The sequence below is a fragment of the Sitophilus oryzae genome, unplaced genomic scaffold (genome assembly GCF_002938485.1).
Source record: "Sitophilus oryzae breed Bouriz unplaced genomic scaffold, Soryzae_2.0 scaffold_488_pilon_pilon, whole genome shotgun sequence".
NCBI lineage: Eukaryota > Metazoa > Arthropoda > Insecta > Coleoptera > Curculionidae > Sitophilus > Sitophilus oryzae.
The window spans coordinates 1,005,048-1,029,826 of record NW_022147071.1 but is presented as its reverse complement, the minus strand read 5'-3'; the positions used below and the strand labels follow the sequence as shown (position 1 = coordinate 1,029,826).

At 34.5% G+C, this 24,779-nt stretch overlaps 1 protein-coding gene across 1 annotated transcript in view; it reads right to left on the bottom strand.

Annotated features, from left to right (window-relative positions):
* The window catches only part of LOC115886390 (tribbles homolog 2), an 80,861-nt gene extending 65,186 nt beyond the window's left edge, over positions 1-15,675 (bottom strand). The window contains exons 1-3 of the mRNA XM_030905514.1: positions 15,429-15,675; positions 13,838-14,312; positions 4,259-4,548 (exon numbers count right to left, since the gene is read on the bottom strand). Of these exons, the coding sequence (XP_030761374.1) occupies positions 4,259-4,548; positions 13,838-14,206 (659 nt within the window). The 5' untranslated portion in view covers positions 14,207-14,312; positions 15,429-15,675. The remainder of the gene's footprint in view (positions 1-4,258; positions 4,549-13,837; positions 14,313-15,428) is intronic.
* Positions 15,676-24,779: the final 9,104 nt, after the last annotated feature.

Sequence of the window (24,779 nt, the reverse complement as noted above, 5' to 3'; positions counted from 1 at the left end):
CGCTTTGTTGTGATTTTACGGTTTGATTTCGTTTTTGATTTGTCGAATTATTGTAAAATTAAATTCCTTCAGAGTTTTTGCCAGTATTCTGTTTTAGACAATGTTTTTTAAAAATGGTGGGACAATTTGTGTTTTGTATAGACTCTTAATTATTTTTTATCATGGAGTTTAATTGTTGTACACCTGGTTTCCGAAGGATACAATGGTAAGTAAATTAAACATATCTACCTACTTACAGTTATAGATTTTTTAAATTAGTACTGCTAATAAATGCCAGCTGCTGAGCAGTTATTTAATTTTATTACGGTGCATGTAAGGAATTAAGGACGCGCGTTGTGTTATATTAGCATGATCAGCAGATGATTACATCTAATTTAATTTGTTTTTATTATTTCAGGTCTCAAACGGAAACAAACTGGGAATCTTGGCTATACCAAAATTATATAGCCGTTTCCAATTCACTTCAAAGGGAGGAAAATTATGTAAAACTGCCTGCTATTTGCTGAAAACCGCCAAAGATTAAATTATAACTGTAACAACTTAATACATACTATTTCTAGTCTTTTTAATATATTTTTTAATTAATATCCGACATATAAGAACACTTTGTATGCTTTTAATTCAGTTGATTTATCGTTTATAATATGTTCGACCTAATTAAAAGCACACAAAGTGTTCTTACATGTATGTCTAAATTTATTTTAAATTAACTAAAACAACGCCCCTTCCCCGCACCCCTCTCTTCCATTAGTATTTCTTCCTCCATCTACCAGAGGCGCCCTTGTATAATAAAATTGAAATGTATTATAAGTTGCCTATCTATTTTTTAATAGTATAAGTCTTTTATCTATGCAGGAAACCGATAGAAACGGAACATAAAACCATAACCAAGGTAAGCAACGGAATACAGCCTAAGTTTTATCATGGACCACCCCTTTGTGAAAATGAACAGACTCTAAAACTTAATATAGTACCTACTAATTCGCACTGTAGTACCACCTGTAAGAGCTCTTCTCTTCTAATTCTACTCGAGGTGATAAAAAAGCTGTAAGGTTAAGGCCTTTTCTGTATTCCGTACGTACGCTCGCCATCTCCCATGGGCAGTACCAGATGCAATTTACATTATTCAGGTACGGCGCGTAGTTTAGATTTTTAAAATGGCGAACGGGCTTCTCGCAGATCGCCGTACATTCCGGTATTATATCGCGGTACGAAATCTCTAGCAGCCATTTCAAAAGGTAGATGCATCCGTGTTACTCCAGTCAAAGCAGGGAGGATTGTTATTTATGATAATAGCTATTCAAACTAGTTCGTTACGAGAATACTGGATGCATAATGGCAGCCTTTAGTTTTCTTTTGTATTTTTGTTGAATCATCATCTTCCAATTATCTTTTATATACTCTCTTTGTAGTAGAGCCCATTGTTATCTATTTTTGGCTATGCAGGCCCAAGTTATCGCTGCTAATTTCCTAATATCATGGTCCTATCTCAGGTTTGGTCTTCCTCTAGGTCTGTTAATTCCTCGTGGGTATCATGCTGTAATTTTTGTGGTCCTGTCCTTCTTGCCAGGGGTCCTGTCCATTGCCACTTGAGGGATTTGATTCTGTGGATGACATCTATTATCTGGATCTTTTGTCGTACCTACTCTATTCTTTTAAGGTCTTTCTTCGTTATTCCTCAGCAGTCTCTTTCTTTCATCTGGAGTCATGAAATCGACGACATTTTTTGTCGTTTTTGTTTTGACAAAAATTTATTTTATCGGGCAAATTTCATGTTTTTTCAATTCCTTTATTTGTAGTTCATTAGTTCGTAATCAGTTCGTGTGGACCATGCTTAAAATAAAACCATTGGCCAAGTCTGAGCGTTTATGTACCAACGGAAATCTTAAAAATATCTCACTGTATCTGGCATCGAATGTGCGAATTTGGACGAGATATAAAAAGATATCCGGGGTACCGACGCGTCGTCGCTTTACAAAACATATTTCAAATGGTTTATGTACGTCATCAACCAATGACTAAGACAGCTTGGCTAGGTTGCTAGGTTTTGCAAAGAATATAATCTATACTTCTCTACTAATATATAAAATCTTTAAATGACTGTCTCACTGATTAATCACGATCCTGCTCAAACCACTCAACGTAAGAAGCTCAATTTTGGCATACAGGTTGATTCTAGAGTGATAAGAAGGGATTTTTCGAAATTCCAGTTCCAATTAAGGGGGTGAAACCACCCCTCAAATATTACCTACAATATTTTTTATTTAAAAAACGGTCAAGTTTCCGAAAAAACGTTTAAACACGTATATTTTATTTTGTTTTTTTTTACATATTTTAAGATTTATAAAAATGTATACAGGGTGTTTCAAAAAATCTGGTCACGATCCTGCTTAAAGCCATTGACGTAAAAAGCTGATTTTTGGAAAACGGATTGACTTTAGGGTGTAGAAGTTCGATAAGAAGTAGTTTTCGAAACTCGAATTCTAAGGGGGTGAAACCACCCCTCAAATATTAGAATATTTTTTATTTAAAAACCGGTGAGCTTTTCGGAAAAACTCTTAAACACGTATATTTTATTTTGTTGTTTTACATATTTTAAGATTTTTTAAAAATTTATACAGGGTGTTTCATAAAATATGACCATTGAGTAATCACGATTCTGCTTAAACTGCTTGACGTTTAAAGCTGATTTTTGGCAAACGGATTGACTGTGGGGTGTAGAGGTTCGATAAGGAGGGGTTTCTCGAATCTTAAATTCCAAGAGGGTGATAACGCCTCTTAAATATTACAATATTTGTTATTTAAAAAACGGCTAGTCTTTCGGGAAAACGCTTGGACACGCATAATTTATTTTATTTTTAAACATATTTTGAATTTTTTTTAAAAAACCATACAGGGTGTTCCAAAAAGTTGGGTAATTGATTAACCACGATTCTGCTTAAACTGTTTGACGTAAAAAGCTTATTTTTGGCAAACGGATTTTTCGAAAGTCATATTCCAACGAGATGAAACTACCTCAAATATTACCAAGTTATATAATAATATCGCCATATTGTTTTTTTCTCATGCTGACATAAATGTGAGAATTTTTTTTCCAGTTTGTATGTTAATGGAAATTCTTGCTTTCCTTTATCATCACCATTAAAAATGATTAAAGGTTGTCGCCCACTAGACCGCGGCGCGACGCGGCGCGGCGCCATGTGGAAATTTCTTTTGTCTGCTTGCCATGTATTTAAATGGACCAACGCACATTAGAGCGCGCAGCGCAGAAGCGCGCCGCGGGATTTCCGTCAAGAAGTCGGAAGACTTCTCTAGCAACTTTTTCCCGTCTCCCGCGTTTCGGCGCGTTGCAGTGTGCGTACTCACAAGGGAAATAATTTTGCATTCGAGTCTTTTCAGTTGGCTTTTTGACTAGGAACTAGTGATATGTATTAATGGCAGAATTGTATTTCTAAAGGTAAATTAGGCAAATCGATTTTCATAAAGGAATATGATATTTTTTTTATTCTTCCCTCACTAGAGACAGATGGACGAAATGCCTTTCTATCAAAGATTTAATATAATTGAGGGGTGTAGAGGCAAAACTGGCAATCTCCACTTTTTAACAAAAGTGACAATCTCCAATTTTTAAATTCTAATTACCTAAATATATCAAAAAGATCAGGGTTTTTTTGACCACATAACTAATATACACATCAGAATCAATAAGAATTATCAAAAATATTAGTAATTTGTCTCTTCTGAAAAAATATGATGAGTAGATATACGCGGTGTTTTTTCTTCTAAAACCCTCAATTGAGGAGTGCGTAAAATGTTTCCTTTATATTTTGTAATACTGAAAAAAATGATTTTGTCTTTTATTAAATCTGGAAAAAGATGGTAAAATTCTCTAAACTTCTTTCTTTTTTTGTTAATCGTATGAGTCCAAACTTTTCCTCACCCCCTCTTCCTCTTCCTCTGTTAGAAGAACACAAAAAATACGCTTTCGTCCGTACTTGAACTCATTGCTTTAAAAACTAAACTACAGTAAGTAAAAAACACTTCGACTATAACTAAATAGCGTTGCCGCGTTTCAAAAGCGCGCTATAGTGGGCGCAGTCCCTTCGCAGCCGGAAAAAAATCTCTTCCCAGCGCCGCGCCGCGCCGCGTTCTAGTGGGCGACAACCTTAATTCGACGCGAACGAAGTCGCGCGTACACGCTAGTGCAATAAAAAATAAAATAACTAAAAATCCAAACATTAAGAAAAAATATACTCACTGTTCCTCGTCCGCAAACACGAACTTCCTCAACTTCAGGTCCCTGAGCACGATGCCGTTCCGGTGGCACAGCGCCACCGTGTCGGCGATCTGGCGGAACAGCCTCCGGGCCTCGGACTCCCGGAGCCGTTTCCGGTGGCGCACGTACGAGTGCAGGTCGCCGTGGGCGCGCGGGAACACCAGGTAGAGGTAGCGGTCGCCCGAGACCACCTCGTGCAGGGGCTGGACGCGGGGGTGGGAGTCTAGCCGGTAATGGGCGGACATGAGGGAGTAGTTGTCGCGGGACACGATCTGAAACAAGAAAAAAGGATTTAATTTAGGTTAATTTGAAGGTTGTATAAGAACTATGGGAGGGTTGTTTTTTATAGGGTTCCGTACCCAAAGGGTAAAAACGGGAACCCTATTACCAAGACTTCGCTGTCCATCCGTCTGTCACAAAGGTCTATCTTATGAACCGTTATAGCTAGACAGTTGAAATTTTTACAGATAACGTATTTATGTTGCCGCTATAAGAACAAATACTAAAAACAGAATTAAATAAATGTTTATAAATAAAAAAGTACTTTCACTAAACATTATTTTTTAAGTAAGAATTTTACATAAAATCTTTCAAGTCGTCGGTGGCCGCGTGGTTAAAGCATTAGGACTTTACGCTGCTATGACGTTCGAGCCGTAGTAAGGCAGGTTCGAATCCTAGTCAAGGGGACTTTTTTATATATATTATTGATTAATACAATTTTTAGTAATGCGTTTCTTCATTTTTTTTAATTACTTATACGCGCATTCAAAATTTCAACTAAATCGGAAAAACAGTTTATAATAATATAGTGTCTAATGTTGTATAGATAATGAATGGACTCGCACTTTTGACCATTTTTTTTGCATTAATTTTTGATCGACCCCCGTATCTACCGAACCTTAAATATTCATATTACGCAAAAGTTAATTATTTTATTTATTTTTATTCGCTCAACCTTCTATGTCGTCGTCAGGTTTCAAGGGCGCAGGCAAGGCTATTGGTTAAAAATAAAATTAAATAGTTATTTATTCAAGCGAAAAATCATCATCCGTCTCCGTCACTGATTGCGAAATTTTTACGTCGATTTCAAAAAAATATTCTCTTTAAATTGTAATTTGTATGGCTTAAGTTGATTGTTGATATAATAATAATTGTGACAAGTGTAATTAAAAATATTAAAACAATTTTTCTCACAGACAATTTTTATTGGAATAGATTTTCAAAAGTAACAATTTTCCCGTGACTTTTCTAGTACTTTTCCGAAACAAAAACATGACATTTAGTAGGTTTGTTAATAACCGCGTTTGCCAATCGCTACGAAACATTACAATATTGTTACGATATGTTTAAAATGCGCAAAAATGCGGTATCATGGCATTTACTGCATTCCCTGCTCGTGCTATTGCATACATGCAGATTTTGTAATCTTAATTTTCAGCTGGCAGCACTTTTATTCGCCACTTTTAAGTATGCAGATTTTTTTCAGATGGCATTTTGATAATAATGATCAAGTTCGAATTTGGGACACCCTGTAACAGCCCTGCAGATCAAACTGCCATATCGAATCGCATCAGATCTTACCTTGAAACTTTAGATCGCTATTCGATATTTTCGGCTAATGTACTGACGTGAAGCAATCCAATTTTTTTTTAGTTTAATAAATAGGATTTTAACCTTGGAGGTCTGTTTCAATGCGATCACTAACAAAGGTAGGTTAGATGTAACACGTATCTGTGAATATGTAATTAGTCAGTCATTTACAGGCTGTTATTTAAATTTAGGCAATCGCCATTTTGCAAAGGTTTTTGTTACTCTTTGTATCTCTCTTGATATTTAGATTGTTGCACATACTTTTTTTTATGTATTTATTAACAAATAATTGAAATAATAATCATAATAATAGAGGAACCTAAGATGCTAAAGAGGTAAAAAATGGTCTATACCTGTGGCGAATTCATCTCTTCAAAAAAGTCCTAAAATGGCTATCGCTCCTTTGATTTTAATGATAAGTTAACATAACATAAATAAACATTAAGTAAAAATTAAAAAATACTTAATCATATACAAAAAGTTTGAGGCCTTTTTTGAACAGACGAATCCGGCCAAAGAGGTGTAGACATTTTTTTCTTAATAAACAATGTTTGTTATTCTCAAAAACTCTGTTAGGGCGGTTAGAAGACCTATTATTATTATTATTAATATATTTAAATTATACCCAGGCATAAATTAAATCAAATTGTACAAAAAGTTTCGTTTTCCCATCAAACTTGTTCCTCCTCTACCGATTTAGCATTACAAGAAAAAATCAACTAAAAATTCGAATAGTTCGTTCTCATATTTTCAATGCGTCTAAAACCTGTTTTTTCACCCCTACATCGTGAACTTGAACTTGTCTCATCCATTCCACTAGTTTCAATCTTTTAGGGTGGTGGCTATTAAGATGCTGAATTCTTTGTGATATATGCAAAATATTCTCCGTGTATTTGTATAATTTTATGTAGGGATGTACTAGAATCATCGATATATTTAAATATCGATGAGTTTTTACATGTATCGATAATTTTTGTTAAATATATATCTGGGTGATTCAATTTTAACTGTAATTTTTTATGTTCTTGTACTGTTTGCCCTCGCAGGTTGTACAGAGTGGTCTAGCCTAGGTTGTACAAAGTCAGATGCGTTTCTAAATTAAAAAATATAGCCGCCCATACTGAAATATGTTAATAAAAAGTAGGTAGGCAGTTCTTTTAGTTTCAAAGTAAAGGATTTTTTTCTAATTTTGGTCCGCGGTTGTTTCCCCTATCCGCCACCTGGGGTCGCGTCCGATGGGAGTTTGGAGTTCTCCACACGGATTTTCTCAAAAACGGACTACGGAAACACGGAATATCTGAAAAACTGCGACTTTGACTGATTTTGATGTTATTACAAATTTTTTTGCAAATATTATTCCTAATCTTAAATTGAAAACCGCATTTCGCTAGCTACTGTAATGACAAGAGACAAACAAAGAACAAAACAATACAAAGAATGCATAGAGAAGCTGAATAAATTAGGCAAAGAAAACAAAGTCATCCTACTCTGGGTGCCTGCTCACCAAAGGATAGAAGGCAATGAAAAAGCAAATAATCTAGCTAGGAAAGGAGGCGAACACTCCACTAACTGGACCAGAACCGTTCTGCTTTCCAAGTGGTAACCAACTCAAGGCGGAACTCAAGAACTTGGAAGATTCCATCCGCAACCTGGAATGGAAATCTTGCAACGGTCCAAGACACTCGAAGAAGTTTCTGAGGGCTTATGATCAAGAAAAATCACAGATCTTCCTGGGTTTAAGTAAGAACAATCTTCGGATTGTCACGGGGTTTTTAACAGGACACTGTCTCCTCAATGAACACCTCAGTAGATTGAAACTAAGAAGAAACGGCGAATGCAGATTCTGTGGGGAAGATGGGGAAACACCAGTACACCTCATCACTGAGTGCGCCGAGACGACAACCATTCGAGCCATGAATTTTGGTACGATTGATATTGGAGATGGAGAACTACCCTCTATAAAACCGTCCCAAATACTGGCTTTTGTCAAAGCCCTGGGACTGTATGATGAGTTATGACTCAAAAAAGGGGGACACAATGGATCTGTAAGGTCACAGTGATTAACCCCCCTCCCACTCATTCTAATTCTAATTCTAGCTACTGTAATTTTGAAGTTACGATTCTAAAAATTATCGATTTTTTTAAATATCAACCCCCTTCGGATCTTCCGGTCAGTTCGTGAGAAACAAAAATTTTATAGGGTCAAATTTAAACATGTGATTCACCCTCCGTTTTCTGTTTGTTCATTAATTATACAGAGTGGTGGGAACAAAATAGCTCGGCTATTTATTCATTCACCCTCCACCGAGATGTAAGTTTCAGTATTTTTTTTTGCTTTTTATTTAATATAAATTATATACAATAATATGCAGAGAATGATTTAATCAGAAGAGACAAACCTTCAAAGTTAAACGCTTGTTTTGATGACAGTAATTAATAACATTGCTCAATTTAAATGTTGAGGTTGATGCAAAAAAGATTCATTTAATTAAACTGGTATAAGAATGAAAAATAATGGTCATAAAACTTCTTTTATAAATAATGTCCTTTGAGTAGTAAAAAAAAATATCCGCCAGTACTCAAGGCAAGTTAAGGTGGGTTAGTTAACCCATGGTTACACCATTTAGTCCATTTATTATCACTGTCAGGTAGTACGAAGTTTAGCCGGATCAGCTAGTACCTGAATAAATTTTTAAGTCGTACTTTTTGAAGTTAAACTTCTTTACGCACGTTGGCAGTAAAAATTCAAGGCCGCGACACGCGAGCTAGCGTCAGGAAAAGCGGTAACGGCAGTGTTGCCACAGCTACTCCATTCGAGGTAGAAATAACTCTTTGTAAAACAATTTAACTCGCTCTGGGTAACGTTCTGTGCCATACGCGACTCAGAAAATCACTATAATAAACTTGATACTGTGTACTTCTGTCCAATATCCTGTAGTTGTGTACTAGGAAGTAAATTTTCATCGATAGGTTTGTATAGCTTCTGAATAACGGTATAGGTAAAGCATCTAGCTCAGCTGCCAGCGTAGAATTTAGCTTATAATATTTTAATTGAGAAATGCAAATTTCTTAATAGATGTTGTGAAAAAAAAACCCTGATATAACCAATTGCGCACACCCTGTATAAACCGGGAAAGAGTATTTCCACCAACGATCTGCTAAAAGTCTCGAACAAACGTTGCTTTTGCAACCTGCCTGCTATCGAACGGATTCATTTCGTAACCTAAAAAGGATTGGTTCTGAGATCTCATTATATTGAACATACCATCTAAGGCGTATATATTTATCGTAATAGAACGATTTTTTTTTGTAATACCAGTGTAACACCTATATTAGGTGGGTTTAGCAACAAGTTTATAACGTCATTTCTTTTTAAAAGTCTGTCTTGATTACAATTATTATGTAAAATTGAACGCTCTACTTTTATTTAAACTTTTTTTTCTAGTCCTTACCGTTTCTCCAAAATTTCGAAAAAAAATAATTTTATTTATTTATTTCACCCCTTCTCGGGGGTGAATTTAAATAAAATCTTTCACAGTTCGTTTTTAGATCTTTCAAAGTAACTTATATCAAAAATTCAAGTTTCTTTTTGTAAAGGCCTATTGTCTTGAACTATGTTGTGAGTTTTCTAGACGGTCTTCCGTTTTACCTGACACGCAAACCTGACAGTAGACCGTTACGTGTAGACGAGGCTTTATAGGATAGCCAGTGCTACGGAGTAATTATTTATAAATTACTATAACTGTTTAATAAACGATTCTTTTGTATTTGGCTGTGTGTAAAAAGCAATCACCTTGACAAATGCCGTGGTAGTCGTCGAGTTACATCACAGCCGGCCGGTCTCTGTTGAGCAACGAAACTGTATATAAATATTTCTATGTCAGGGATTCCGCTTGGAAATAAATCCTTCGAACGTACGAGGGAGCCTCGAAATGTATCGACTAGTATTTTTGAACTATACTGACCACACCATATTGAACGTAGGTAGGATGTATGGCATCATTTTCCCCACAGAATCTGCAATAGCCGTTGTTAGCCTACTGAGGTATTCGTTGAGGAGACAGTACGTCCTGTTAAAAACCCCATGACAATCCGAAGATTGTTCTTACTTAAATCAAGGAAAATCTTTGATTTTTCTCGGTTTTAAGTTCTGAGAAATTTCTTCGAGTGTCTTAGAACGCTGGGGGATTCCCATTCCAGGTTACGGATTGAGTCTTCCAGGTTCTTGAATTCCACTTGGGAAGCAGAACGGTTCTGGTCCAGTTAGTGGAGCGTTCGCTCCTTTTCAAGCTAGATCGTTTGCTTTTTCGTTGCCTTCAATCGCTTGGTGGGCTGGCACTCAGAGTAGGAAGACTTTATTTTCTTTGCCTAATTTGTTCAGCTTCTCTGGGCATTCTTTGACCAACTTCGAGTTGATGGTTCCTGAGTACTACCGTACTACACCTGGGTGTACTGTTTGAGTTGAACAACACAAACAAATAAGTAAACATTTACAAGAAAGAAATTAAACTAATATATTTGTTAATACAATTTTTACAATCTTCTTTACAACATCTCTTGCAATTTTTTACATTCCAGCATTGTGCAGCAGCAACAAAATCAGTATTCCCTTATAGTATTAGAATGTATCACCTGGTATACTTCAACTTGTAGTGTAGTACTTATGTATTTATGTACTTGCTGTACAAATAAATGAGGTTATATTAAGGTGTGGGCTGATAGAGTTGACTTAAGAAATTATATCGGTAAATTTAATAGTATAATAACGGTAAATATCTTGGAAAAATTCCTATAGCTATTTCAAAAGGTGTTATTAAATCATTGCCATGAAAATCTATAGTTATAGTTATATGATTCTATTGAATTAAATAACTTCGTAGCGATCCCTCTATATTTTTAAAAAATCAATCAACTAAGTACTGACTTTTTTATTATTTTTAGTAAAAATTTAAGTATCAGAATATTAAAAAATGTTTATTTTTAATCCATTGCCACTCTGTTGGAAAGCTGTAGTGGTTCTATTAACAGGACATTTTGTAAGCTTCAATATAAAATTCTACATTTAACAAATTAGGTATTCAAATAATTATAAAAAATAAATACAATATTTTTTAAACTAACATTGCGTACGTGCCAATACAACAGTAGTATAGTACAATAATACAACAACCAGTCAATTTTTTTTAACATGTCACTGTGTATACATCATTATAATCCATTAAATAACAAGACCCGATTTTTTGAACACTTCACGTAACAAAAGCGATTTCAGGAACCCACTGTAAATATTTATTTTAGCTAATGATTCTGCAAATTCTTTCGCCAATTTCGATGAATTAAAAAATAATGTGTATAGGTACTTTCCAAAAAGGATTAGGTACTTAATTGGCACAATTAAACAAAACAATGGAACGTAAATGTAAACGCCAGTGACGTCACCGAGAGTACCACAACAAGGATTTTGCGAAATTCGCCATCAGATAGTAGCAATTAAAAATGCGGATCTTTGTTTTATCTTTGCACGGATACAGGGACACATCAAAAAATCTAGCATGTCATTTGATTGAAAAATCTAGCATGTCAAGGTTATTTGTAATAATTGAGGTCCACACTAAATCGAATATAAATATTAAAATAATTTTGAAGGAGAAAACAACATAAAAGTTCTTATTAGCTCACCCTATATAAACATTTATTTCTATTTACACCAAGGTCAAAATCCAATTATTGTTGATATAACTTACGCAAGAAATTATTGAAATTAATAAAATTACTCAAAAATTTAAAGCTCAAGATAAGAATTTGGGTTTTCTCTGAAATATCTTGTCAACAATGACCTAACTGACTAAAAAAATCTTGATTATGCATTTCCTTGACTACGTAAAAATTTCCATTGATTATAAATAAGTTTTCTAGTAATAATCTCTTAGTTTTTGACTAATATTTCACAATAACATTAATACTGATTGATTCTTTAGTAAGTAAACGAGTTCATGTTATAAGTCATACCAAAAACGGACTGTCATTGTTTCATGACAAATAATTTCATATTGCACAACATTTTTTAAACTTTTAACCCTTTCTTTTGTCAATTGCATGCAACTTGTGAAACATAGTTCAATAAATTTGACGGAAATGACGTATTAGGTAGGTATATCGATAATTAAAAATTATGATATTTGTTTCACACAAACTTGATAATAATTTGTTAACTAAGTGGTTTAAGGAGCATTTTATCCACGCAAGAATGTTTAAAAACGTTTAATGTATATACAGGGTGTCTAAAAATTGTGTATCTAACTTCAGTGATCTCTCATGATTTCGTTGTAGACTCGATTGTAGATCTAGATTCTTATTTCTTACAAACCAACGGACACAAAAAAAAAATGTTTTGTAATATTTAAAAGAAAAAAATCTAGATCAATCTATTTTTGTCGAAGAATATTGAACCGAAAAAAGGCTATATAAAACTAGGTCATAATATCCGCCCCTAAAAAGGGTTCAGGACCCTTTCTATACGGCTCAATAATTTCCTAAACCACCCTACATACAGCACTTGTAATGCCCTTTGAGCAGGACCCTTTTTTATAAATCCTCTAACTTGAAATCTGCATACTTAAATTGCACAAAAAAATAACCAAAAGTTTAAGTTAACTTTTTGTCAAAACCACTTATCCGATTTGGACGATTTTTTCTTGAATGATGGGTTATTCTTTCCACAATGTTGCTATACTAACTGTATTTTGATAGGAACCCTTTTTATACTAATACCGGGTGTAGCAATTCTAACGTGTTTTTTTAATAAAATTTGTGACACCCTGTAGAGTTGATCAGTTACAGTATCAAGTTAAAATTGAAATCACATTTTAGCCTTATCTTTTTTATACATTTTGTTTTTTTATTTACTCCATTATCTTCCTTATTACACGAGAAACAACATTTTATAGGATGACAGGATTTAATATTGGTTTTAATTAACATTTTTCCATTTTACTCACTAAAGTAAGTAGTAGGCTATGGAAAAACATGGATTACCAGTAAATGTCAAATAGAGATGCTTGTTGTCAGTGTCAGTCGTTTTCGTCCTTTTATTATTTCAAAAATATGCAACGTGCACGTGAAACAAGAAATCTTACTGGCGAAGAATGTGCTCAAGCATTAATATTGCCTGAGGAAGGTTGGAGCTACCGAAGAATTGGTGAACGATTTAATGTAACTCACTCAACCATTTCACGAGTTATAAAACGGTATAGAGATACTGGGGGAGTAATTGTCGCAGGCCGGGACAAGACAGGAATCGAACGTTTTTTAAAACTCTCAACATTAAGACAACGTTTCCTAACAGCTCGGACCCTTCAAACTCAGCTCAGAGATACTAATGGTCTACAAGTTTGCACAGAAACTAGCATCTCTATTTGACATTTACTGGTAATCCGTGTTTTTCCATAGCCTGCTACTTACTTTAGTGAGTAAAATGGAAAAATGTTTAAATCATGTCATCCTATAAAATGTTGTTTCTCGTGTAATAAGGAAGATAATGGAGTAAATAAAAAAACAAAATGTAAAAAAAAGATAAGGCTAAAATGTGATTTCAATTTTAACTTGATACTGTAACTGATCAACTCTACAGAGTGTCACAAATTTTATTAAAAAAACACGTTATAAATGCTACACCCGGTATTAGTATAAAAAGGGTTCCTATCAAAATACAGTTAGGGTTATTTTTTTGTGGTGCGTTAATTTCCTGGGGAAGTGTATAAATTTCTACAGGAAAAAATAATCCTTGAAAAAAAATTAGGCAACCTTGCTCGGCACTCACCTTAATCGAATTCGCCATGCTATTACATCATGCGGCGTTGTCGCGCGTCTTTAAATTAAATTTAAATTAGGGAATTTCAAAGTTTTTTTTGAAAAATCTCTGAGAAACCTTGATGTTTCACTATATATTTTTAGAAAAAATAAATTCCTTACCTTACAAACTAATTCCTCGCTAGTATTTACATCGATACATCTATACAACGAACTACCCACCGCCTGCTCAAATAATTGATACTTGTCCGCCACTAGAGTACTCTCGAAACAGTCACTACTATCACAATTTTGGTCGTTTATCACAGGTCCAGCCTGGCAGCCGGACTTATCACCGTTATCGGACGAAGGGACGCGATGCCCGCGGATATCACAGCTACTGCCACCGTTCACGTGATGACGGATACGTTTGATCACAGTGTCCACCGGACAGCTCACCGACATGTCCGGCGACATGGACACGTCTCCGGACGAAGCATGCTTCTCTACCTCTTGCAGTCTGGATACCGGACTGTCCTGCACGTTTTGCATGACGTTCACTGTGATAGTTCACTCGCGAATGCACTAATTCACTGTGATAAGGCGATAATGTCACTAGGATACCGTACTTACTGATCCGTCGTGGAGCTTAATGTTTCTGAAACAGAAGAAACAAAAGGAAGATTAGTGAATGAGTCACTGTCAAATTAATTAGTAAACATTCGATAGGAACAATATAATTTCAAGTGCCTACGTCACTGTGGGTTTAAAGAATTCATATAATGAACGTTTATTATTACAGGAAGTCTTTAGAAGTAGGTAAACAACAAAAAGAGATAAATAAGATATACCTAATCGTTTAAAATTTGTTTGTATCTGAGAAGAACACTGTAAAACAAACAATTCAAAAAACAGAAGCAAATGAACTTGATTGATAACAGCTAAACAAATTTTTATGGAAAATTGCGTTAGAATATTTGTTTTTATCTGTCAAGTCAAAATCAAAGCCACCTTAATCATAAACCTTTTTGACTATGAGACAAGCAGGAGTCTTCAATATATCAGTATTTTTTTTGGTAAAATACAAATATTTTCTCAATACCTGTTCTTAACTAACAATATATATATTCTTATGACGCCATTTTTTAGTAAATATATAAATAATTTTAAAGAGAATGACCTTCATATATTGTCAAAATAATAATTTTTGTACACCTACATATGTCACGTCAAACAAATTTTTGTTTTCAAAAGTATCGCCCACTCAATATTGTTTAAATAACTATAAAAATAATTCGCTTTGTTAGTTTTAGAAAATATATTTCATTGTCTTACAGAGTTTCCTATAAAAATAACTTCATTTATGATAATGTAACATAAACAATGTTTATAATGACTTATTTACACATTCACAACAGCCACATATGTATATCTCTAAAATTGTTCATAAACAAAGTATATTTCTGACATTTCTGTATGAAAATATTAACGACATTAACAAAAAAGCTTCTGTTTCTGAGAATGATCAAAAACAAAGAGCATTTCTCATGTTTACATAAATTATAGCTGTTTATTTCTTTCTATAAACGTTCATCAGACCTATTAAATCTTAATCAAAGCACACAGGAAAATTTCCCAACATTCATCTTTAATTACAACGTTGCGTAGTCGATGATAAAAACCTTCGAAAAATTGCGACATTTACTTGTTGTTATTGGTGAGGCCGTAAAATAAAAGACTCATTGGTGACATTGCACACAACACACGCACTCACCTTGAATTTGATTTCTTCGATGGCCAAAAAACTGAGATAATCCAATTAAAAGAGCGAACACTAAACAAAAACTGAGCTAGGAGCACAAAAGATCACAATTATAATTAATATTTCGATCAAACGCGTGAATTTTGATATGATTTCAGGAAGAAACGATCCAACAACAATGCACAGCCATGGATAACACGATTTTTAGGAAACGAATTGACGTACACGCTTTCCGAGCAGCATGATCCGTCTGATTGTCTGGCCGGGTCGCAGCGAATGGCAACGCTGAAGTTGTTTGGAACGCGGACAGCGTTGCCTATTTCCTCTTTTGATCAGAAGATTTGACTATTTTAATTTATAATTTATTTTTAAGTAGATTTTAATGATTAATGTAAATTAAAAAATTATTGAAAGAAAGAAGTTAATTGGAAACAAGACTTACCAGTAGATAGAAAAACTTATTGTAAGAAAAAAATTTCATATAAATATTAAAAATGGCTGGTTTTAGATACAGGGTGTGCCAGAAATAAATGTAATTATTTCAAGGGGTGGTAGATCTCGATAAAAGAAACATATTTTCTCTTTATCGTTTTTCAAATAAGTCCAAAATAACGGAGTTATTTTACTTTGAAAATTTCCAAAAAGAGATATTTTTTGCTAAAATTTTGGGAACCACTGGATCTTTTCTGGATTTTCTTTCTTGTAAATTTAATCTAATACCTCTGTTGGCCATATTATCAAGAAATTATGGTTTTTAACTAAAAATCCAAAAAAAAATTCAAAAAATTTCGAATTTTCAATTTTTTTTTTATATCAATCATATTTTCATATCAACTTCAATTATACAGGGTGAGTCTTAAATAAGTACAATTATTTTTAGGGGTTTATTTCGAATCCAGAAACATGATTGTAAGTTTTTTTTCGCAAACATTTTTTTGAAAATTTGGAATATATATTTTGAAAAAAATTTGATTTTTTTTTAGTTTTTTGTTAAAAATCATAATTTCCTAATAATATGGCACTATAGGTCGTAGATTAAATGGACAAGAATGAAAATCCAGAAAATATCCAGTGGTTCTCAAAATTTAAGCAAAACTCTTTTTTTCTATCATACGGTACTTCAAAGACTTCTTACTAAAAATTGGACCACCCTGTATATTAAACCTGTATGTTAGGTAGTCACGGTATCAACTAAAAATAATTTAAAAAAACTAAACTAGCACGTATATTTGAGAAAAATTTATAAACGCTAAAGATTTTAAAGAACATACTGTTAAAGACTTATATCCGGGTAAACCTGGCAACCTCGCTGTCGCGTCTTCGCATATCTTCGCCTACGATCGTGCGATCTTCGGCTGGCGCTTAGATTAAAAACCACGATGTTGTCCCAATAATTGCTCCCTATTGTTTACCTTTTATTGCTCTTTCTTGTGGTTTATTGGTACAAACAAATAGGGCTGTTACTTCAAATCAATGTAATGGATTTATTCTACATGCCAAGCATTACGAAAAAATATATTTTCTTCGGAAAGTACAGAATTATGAATTCGCATGTTTTAATATTCATATTGTGGTTGGGTTCTGTGTATTTTTGGTTCTTGGTAGCTGATAATGATATTATGATATGCGTATAATTTCTGAATCATTGGAATTATTGTGTCAATTCTAGGAATTAAAATAATGAATATGTACAGGGTGGCGCACCTCATTCGCCTCGGTTGATTATACGAAAACGAAAAGATGTAGAAACAAAATATTTTATGGGTATATGTAGAGATGCATAATTGTGATCAATAAATTTTTTAATAAATTAAATTCTTTTTTTTTAAATTAATGCTCATGCAATGCATAATCTGATCATTTCTCCATATATGCTGATGCATCGATTTGATTGATATATAAAAAAAATCCAGTCCTTAAAGTTTTACTCTGTTTCTAAATTTTAGTAACTTAAATTTATATTGTTATTAGACTATATCTTCAACGAAATAAAACAAGAGCACCAATTAGTGCTTTATCTTTTATAAAACTATTTACAAATACTTTAATACGGTTTCCACAAACAGGATCCATTTTTTATACATATTTGTGTAATAAGCACAATTCGTTAATAACTCTTTTGCGAAAAACAAGTACCAAATATTTTTGTTTGTGTGTACTTATAATGCAAGAGGCATCTAAAATTTGTTGTCTTGTTTTTAACTCTGGCCATTTAATGAATGACAAATTGAATATGTTATCAGTTTGTGATATAAATAATTACGAAATTTAGTTAAATCTTTGTGGTTAGTACGAAAGACGGATCAAGTTGTTGAACAAGATATTTTTTTACTTTTATAACTGTGGAACAGGCATATTAAGAACACTACCAGCAAAGCCATAAAGGCTCTCATGATATGCAGAAGACTGGCCGGAAATAGATGGGGCTGCTCCCCTAACATTTTGCGCTGGATGTATTCCATGATAGTAAGACCCATGATTACTTATGGAGCAGTTGCCTGGTACACAAAACTAGAGCAACGGACGGCAAGGCTAAACCTATGCAAAGTCCAGAGACTAGCATGTGTTTGCATCACAGGAGCCATGAGAACCTGTCCAACAGCAGCAATGGAGGTCATTCTAGATCTAACACCACTGCACATTGTCATTGGTAGATATGCCAATGCGACAATGATTAGAATGGTCATTAACGGAATTAGTACTGGGAGAATTGTCAGATCAGGGGCTTGGAACACCCTCAAAAAGGAAATACCACTCCTGCAACTCCCAGTGGACGATTTGCCAAGAACGTACAACTTTGACAAACATGTCAATGTAGTATTGAGCAATAAGAAGGATTGGAAGAGCGAAACGCTTGCCCAGCAGTTAAAAGACCATACCATAACTTGGTATACTGATGCTTCTAAAACCAATACGGGAACAGGGATCGGAGTGTTTGGGCCGAGAGCTAATTACTCCGAACCAATGGGCATTTACCCTAGTATTCTACAGGCAGAAATCTACGCTATCGAGAGATGCGTACAACTTATCTTAGATAGGAACTATCGGAAACAAGAAATAGCCATCTTATCTGATAGTCAAGCAGCGTTAAAGGCGATCAACTCAGTATCAATCAATTCGAAATTGGTCAAAGAATGCATAGAGAAGCTGAATAAATTAGGCAAAGAAAACAAAGTCCTCCTACACTGGGTGCCTGCTCACCAAGGGATAGAAGGCAATGAAAAAGCAAATAATCTAGCTAGGAAAGCAGCGAACACTCCACTAACTGAACCAGAACCGTTCTGCTTTCCAAGTGGTAACCAACTCAAGGCGGAACTCAAGAACTTGGAAGATTCCATCCGCAACCTGGAATGGAAATTTTCCAATGGTCTAAGACACTCGAAGAAGTTTCTGAGGGCTTATGATGAAGAAAAATCACAGATCTTCCTGGGTCTGAGTAAGAACAATCTTCGGATTGTCACGGGGTTTTTAACAGGACACTGTCTCCTCAACGAACACCTCAGTAGATTGAAACTAAGAAGAAACGGCGAATGCAGATTCTGTGGGGAAGATGGGGAAACACCAGTACACCTCATCACTGAGTGCGCCGAGATGACAACCATTCGTGCCATGAACTTTGGTACGACTGATATTGGAGATGGAGAACTACCCTCTATAAAACCGTCCCAGATACTGGCTTTTGTCAAAGCCCTGGGACTGTATGATGAGTTATGATTCAAGAAAGGGGGACACAATGGATCTGTAAGGTCGAAGTGATTAACCCCCCTCCCACTCATTCTAAATTCTAAATTCTACTTTTATAAAGTTTTTTTAAAGTAGTGTTGCATGAATATGATGTAGAATATTATACACTATAGGCCATAGGATGGGTCAAAAAAATCGACTATTTTTTTTCACTTTATACTCTGAAAAATAGGTTGGTAATGTAGACCCCTCAAAGAAATTCTCTCCGAGTATGAGCTCTTAATTTTAATAGGAAGGTCTTCCCCCTTTCAGTTTTCTATTTTTTCCTTATTATTAGAAAGAAAAATTTATATCTCGGTATCTAGAATTTTATGGAAAGCACTGTTCATTAAAATGTTGTATCCTATGTTATAGGGCTTGTTCTCTACAATTTCCTGTCTCACAATGCACCTTTTGTGTCCAGGAAGGGTTCATAGTTTCATAGTTGTCGATTTTCGAAAGAAATCAGTACTTGTATATTATTTCGTATATTTTTCATTTTATTGATTTTATGGAAAGCACTGTTCATTAAAATGTTGTATCCTATGTTATAGGGCTTGTTTCTCTCTACAATTTCCTGTCTCACAATGTACCGTTTGTGTCCAGGAAGGGTTCATAGTTCGATTTTCGAAAGAAATCAGTACTTGTATATTATTTCCTATATTTTTCATTTTATTGATTTTATGGAAAGCACTGTTCATTAAAATGTTGTATCCTATGTTATAGGGCTTGTTTCTCTCTACAATTTCCTGTCTCACAATGTACCGTTTGTGTCCAGGAAGGGTTCATAGTTTCATAGTTGTCTACCAACCTTTTTTTCAGAGTCTAAAGTGAAAAAAATAAGTGGATTTTTTTGACCCACCCTATGTAATTGACAAGCACATAAAACTAAACAGTTTCTGCGTCAACTTTCGTTTAGCTGAAATCAGTTATTAGAAAAAAAAAATTGTCTTTAAAAAGCTACTGTGAATCACGGAAAACACAAATTTTCCTGCGGAAATGCCTAATTTTCAAATTTCGCACTTTAGAATAAATGAAATCTGCTATTAAAAAAATACATTTTGCGTTTTATTTTTAATATTTTTCTGAACAATATAAACACAAAAATTTTCCTGCGGAAATAAGCTGTTTTCATTTTTCTAAGGAAATTTATTAGACTTTAGAATAGCTGAAATCAGTTATATAGAAAATAAATATATTTTTGCCTTTTAGAAGCATTCACGAATTGAGGAAAATAAAAATTTTCCTGTGGAAATAAACTGTATCCATTTTCTGAGGAAATTTAATAGACTTTAGAATATGCACTAATTAGAAAAAATGCTCTGACTTTAGAATAGCCGAAATCTGTTACATTTATGTCAATGTTTGTATTAAATTTTAGACATTTTTCCGATTATAAAAACACAAAAAAAAACGGTGCGGAAACTTTTTATTTTCATTTTATATAAAAAAATGTTCTGACTTTAGAATAGCCGACATCAGTTACATTTACGCTAATTGTTCTGTTGAATTTTAGACATATTTTTCACTATAAAAACACCAAAAGGAAAATTTTTGTATATTTGTACTCCTAACGCCTTCTAGAACGCATATATAAACTCATTTTTTATATAACAGATTTCAGCTAAACGAAAGTTGAGCCAAAAAATAGTCGATTTTTTGACCCACCCTATGTAATTGACAAAAACATAAAACTAAACAGTTTCTTTAAAATTAGTCTGGTTTAAACCACTACTATGTAACATAAAACCTCAGTAAGTCCTTGTTTACGCTGTATTTTTTTATCCATATCACGACCTTTTTTTCTATTCAACATTTAACAGGTTGAACAAGTGGGGACTTTGATTTACTGCCAGAATCACCCCGATACCTTATCGCAGACTGTAAATTCCGTATTGTGACTTTAAAGTCGATGCACGAGGGAAAAAATGCAGATAAGAAGGCGTTGATATGTGGAAAGAAGTTACAACAGAGTCGATAGTCCCTTGCTTTGTTTACAATCTGCCACGCATACAAGTTATGATACAACTCAATGTTATAAAACTATGGCTGAGAGTCATTTATATGGTTTGTTCAGTGAGAAAATATACAGGGTGAGTCTTAAAAAGGAATACGCCTATGAGGTTTTTCTTGCGAAAAAAAAATGAAAATTCTTTATTTTCCGCAAAAAAATTGTATTTGTTTTTCTTATTTATTTAAAAAAATGTGTTAATTATTATTTTTAAATTTAAATAATATGGCAACATAAACAGTACCTATATATATACCTATATATATGGCCGACTTAAATTCCGGTTTATCAGTGTCGTTCTAATTTTATTTGAAAAATGTAAAACTATGATGTAGGGTAGACGTGGGGTAGACTCAATAATTTGTTGTTTTATTTTACGTTGTGAACAAATGTTGGTAGTTATTAAAATTGTTATAAAAATATATAATTCTAATAAAAATAGATAAGTTATAATAAGTATTTATTAACACAAACATCCGATACGCTACTGAAGCAGGTAAGTCAAATTAACGTATCTAAATTCTTTGACATCTAATCTTTGACAAGTAATAAATAAAAGCTAAAATGCAAGAAAAATATATAATTTACAGTACGTCTGTCCGTTCTGTGGCTACGGGGTATCCGTGAGAGGGGAAACGATATTCTCTCGATGTTTTTCATAAAAAATTAGACGACGCGTCCCATCAATAAAAATTCGACAAATTTGCAAGCAGCCAATAAAATGAGTGGGTGGGGCGATTTGCGGTGACGTACTCGTCAAGTCGACGTATAAAATATATTGCTGTTTATTTAAATGTTTTTTGTCCGCATTCCTTTCATAGACAGAGATCCAGCAGACGAACTGTAGTTAATTTAAGTGAATTTCATAAATGATCGGTTTACTACACGTATGTATATTATATAGTCACTTACTAGCGAAAAGTTGTTCCATTATTTCACTCAATTTTTGCCGAGATCTACCGCACGCTACACAACCAACTATTTTAGAATCTTTTTCGATAAATCGCGATAATGTCACTGTTAATTTAAGTTCTGCCACAATTTCCATCTACATTTACTACCTTTATACAACTATCAGTAGTAGAATAAATAATAAGTAACATAAAATAAGCCCCGTAAAGACTGACAAATCCACAAAATTTCAAATCAAATTCAAATGTGTCAAATGAATCGTCAAACAGAACTGTCAAGGATCCCCACCCTAGAGTGCTTTTATGGTGCTTTTTCCGCCCACCATGCATGAATACATGGATAGCATTATGCTCCTTCCTTAGTCTTCTTATTCAAAGATATGAACTAAGTATAGATTAAATTTAGGAAAACGAAACTCACAGAAAAATGCAGTTTTTTTCTCAAAATTTAAGGAAAATATATTTTTTTTTAATTTTCAAAGTAAAATAAATCGACTACTTCCAATCAAGATATTTTCTCACATACAGTATAGCATTTATCAGCAGTAAAGCAGTAGTTCTCACATGCAGTATAGCAGTTCATCGAATATCCTCAGGTAGAGAAGCCCTGTTTTTTTAGGCAAGGTGTTTCGGATTCTGTTTTGATCCACAGGCTGTGCAATAGTGTGCAGCTTGCCACCCACCACCAATGAGACCTAGCATCCCTCGAGAAAGAACAAGTCTCTGCATTAGGGATGTGTAAAATGTATCGATATCTTTTTTTCTTGGCTATCGATATTAGCGATATAACGAATAATCGCATTTGTATTTGCCAGCTTTATGCGAATATGTAATACTAGCTAACCTGGGAAAGCTAAGAAACAACGGCGAATGCAGATTCTGTGGGGAAAATCGTGAAAAACCAGAACATCTCATCACTGAGTGCGCCGAAACGACAACCATTCGTGAACTTTGGTACGACTGAACTCGGAGATGGAAAATTAACCTTTGTAAATCCGTCTCAGATACTGGCTTTTATCAAGGCCCTGAGACTATATGATGAGTTATTCCTCAAGAAAGACACAATAGAACTGTAAGGTCGCGGTGATACATACATTCTACGAGGCATGTTTTTTAAGTAAGTACCGTTTTGGAATTTAAAAAAAAACGTGCAAAGATATCGCAATAATTTTATTTTTACATGAAAGCCTGTACCTTAATCTACTTTTCTACATAATTTCCGTGAATATTGAGGCACTTGTCATAACGTGGCACCAGTTTTTCAATACCCTCATAAAATTCTGCCGCCTGACTGGTTAACCACTGTATCACAACTGTTTTGACTTCGTTATCGTCTTGAAGACGCTGACCGCCCAGGTGTTTCTTCAAGTGCAGGAATAAATGGTAGTCACTGGGCGCCAGATCAGGGCTGTATGGAGGATGATCTAGAGTTTCCCATTTAAAATATTTGATGAGATCTTTGGTCCGATTAGCCACATGTGGACGGGCATTGTCATGCAGCAAAACAATACCCTTACTCAACTTGCCACGTCTTTTGTTTTGGATTGCACGGCGCAGATTGTTCAATGTCTCACAATAAGATGCTGCATTGATTGTCTCATTACGAGGCAGAAACTCCACTAGCAATACTCCTTTTCTGTCACAAAAAACTGTGCACATGATTTTCCGGGCAGAAATTGTTTGCTTAAACTGCACTGTTTTGGGTGATGATGAATGTCGCCATTCCATGAACTGTTGTTTCGATTCTGGTGTGACGTAGGCCACCCATGTTTCGTCACCAGTAACAATTTTGTCTAAAAAATCTTCACCTTCATTGTGGTACTGCTCAAGGAAAGTCAATGCACTGCCTAAACGTTGGGATTTGTGCAAATCCGTCAACATTTCCGGAACCCAACGTGAACACAATTTCCGGTAATTCAAGTTCTCGGTCACAATGCGATATAAAACACTACGAGAACATTGAGGAAAGTAGTCGCACAATGATGAAATTGTAAAGCGTCTGTTTTTTTCACCTTTTCGTCCACTTTCTGCACCAAATCTTCATTAACGACCGAAGGACGCCCACTCCGTTTTTCATCATGCACATTTGTGCGGCCATCTTTAAATGCTCTCACCCATTTCCTTACCATTCCATCACTCATAATGTTTTGTCCGTAAACTTCACAGATCTCACGATGAATATCGATCGGTTTTACGCCTTTAGCACTAAGAAATCGTATGACAGCCCGTACTTCACAATCGGCGGGGCTCACGATTGTCGGAGGCATCTTAAACACTCAATAAACAACGTATACAATGAAGAATCAGACTGTACTGGCGTCTGTGCATAGACAAGAGATGTAGGTAACCAGCGCGCATGCGCGGAACTCCGACCGTAGCGCTGCGGCGGCGGAATCGCAAAACGGTACTTACTTAAAAAACATGCCTCGTACATCATTACTTTTATTGGAACGCCTCTATATAGAACAAAATATTTTTAGAAACTTTAAGACCGTAAGACTACCCTGTAAGTAAGTAAAATAAAAACATTTAGTATTAACTAATGTATTAATAAACGTTTCACATCGATATGTTATTTTTAAGTATCGATGCTTATTCAAAATACCCATCCTTAATATATTGATGCGATATGGGATAAAAGCTGCATCGGCATCAAATAGGTCTAGGACAGATGCACCATGTCTCATGTTATCATTTTTATTTTTTTTAAGCCAAGGT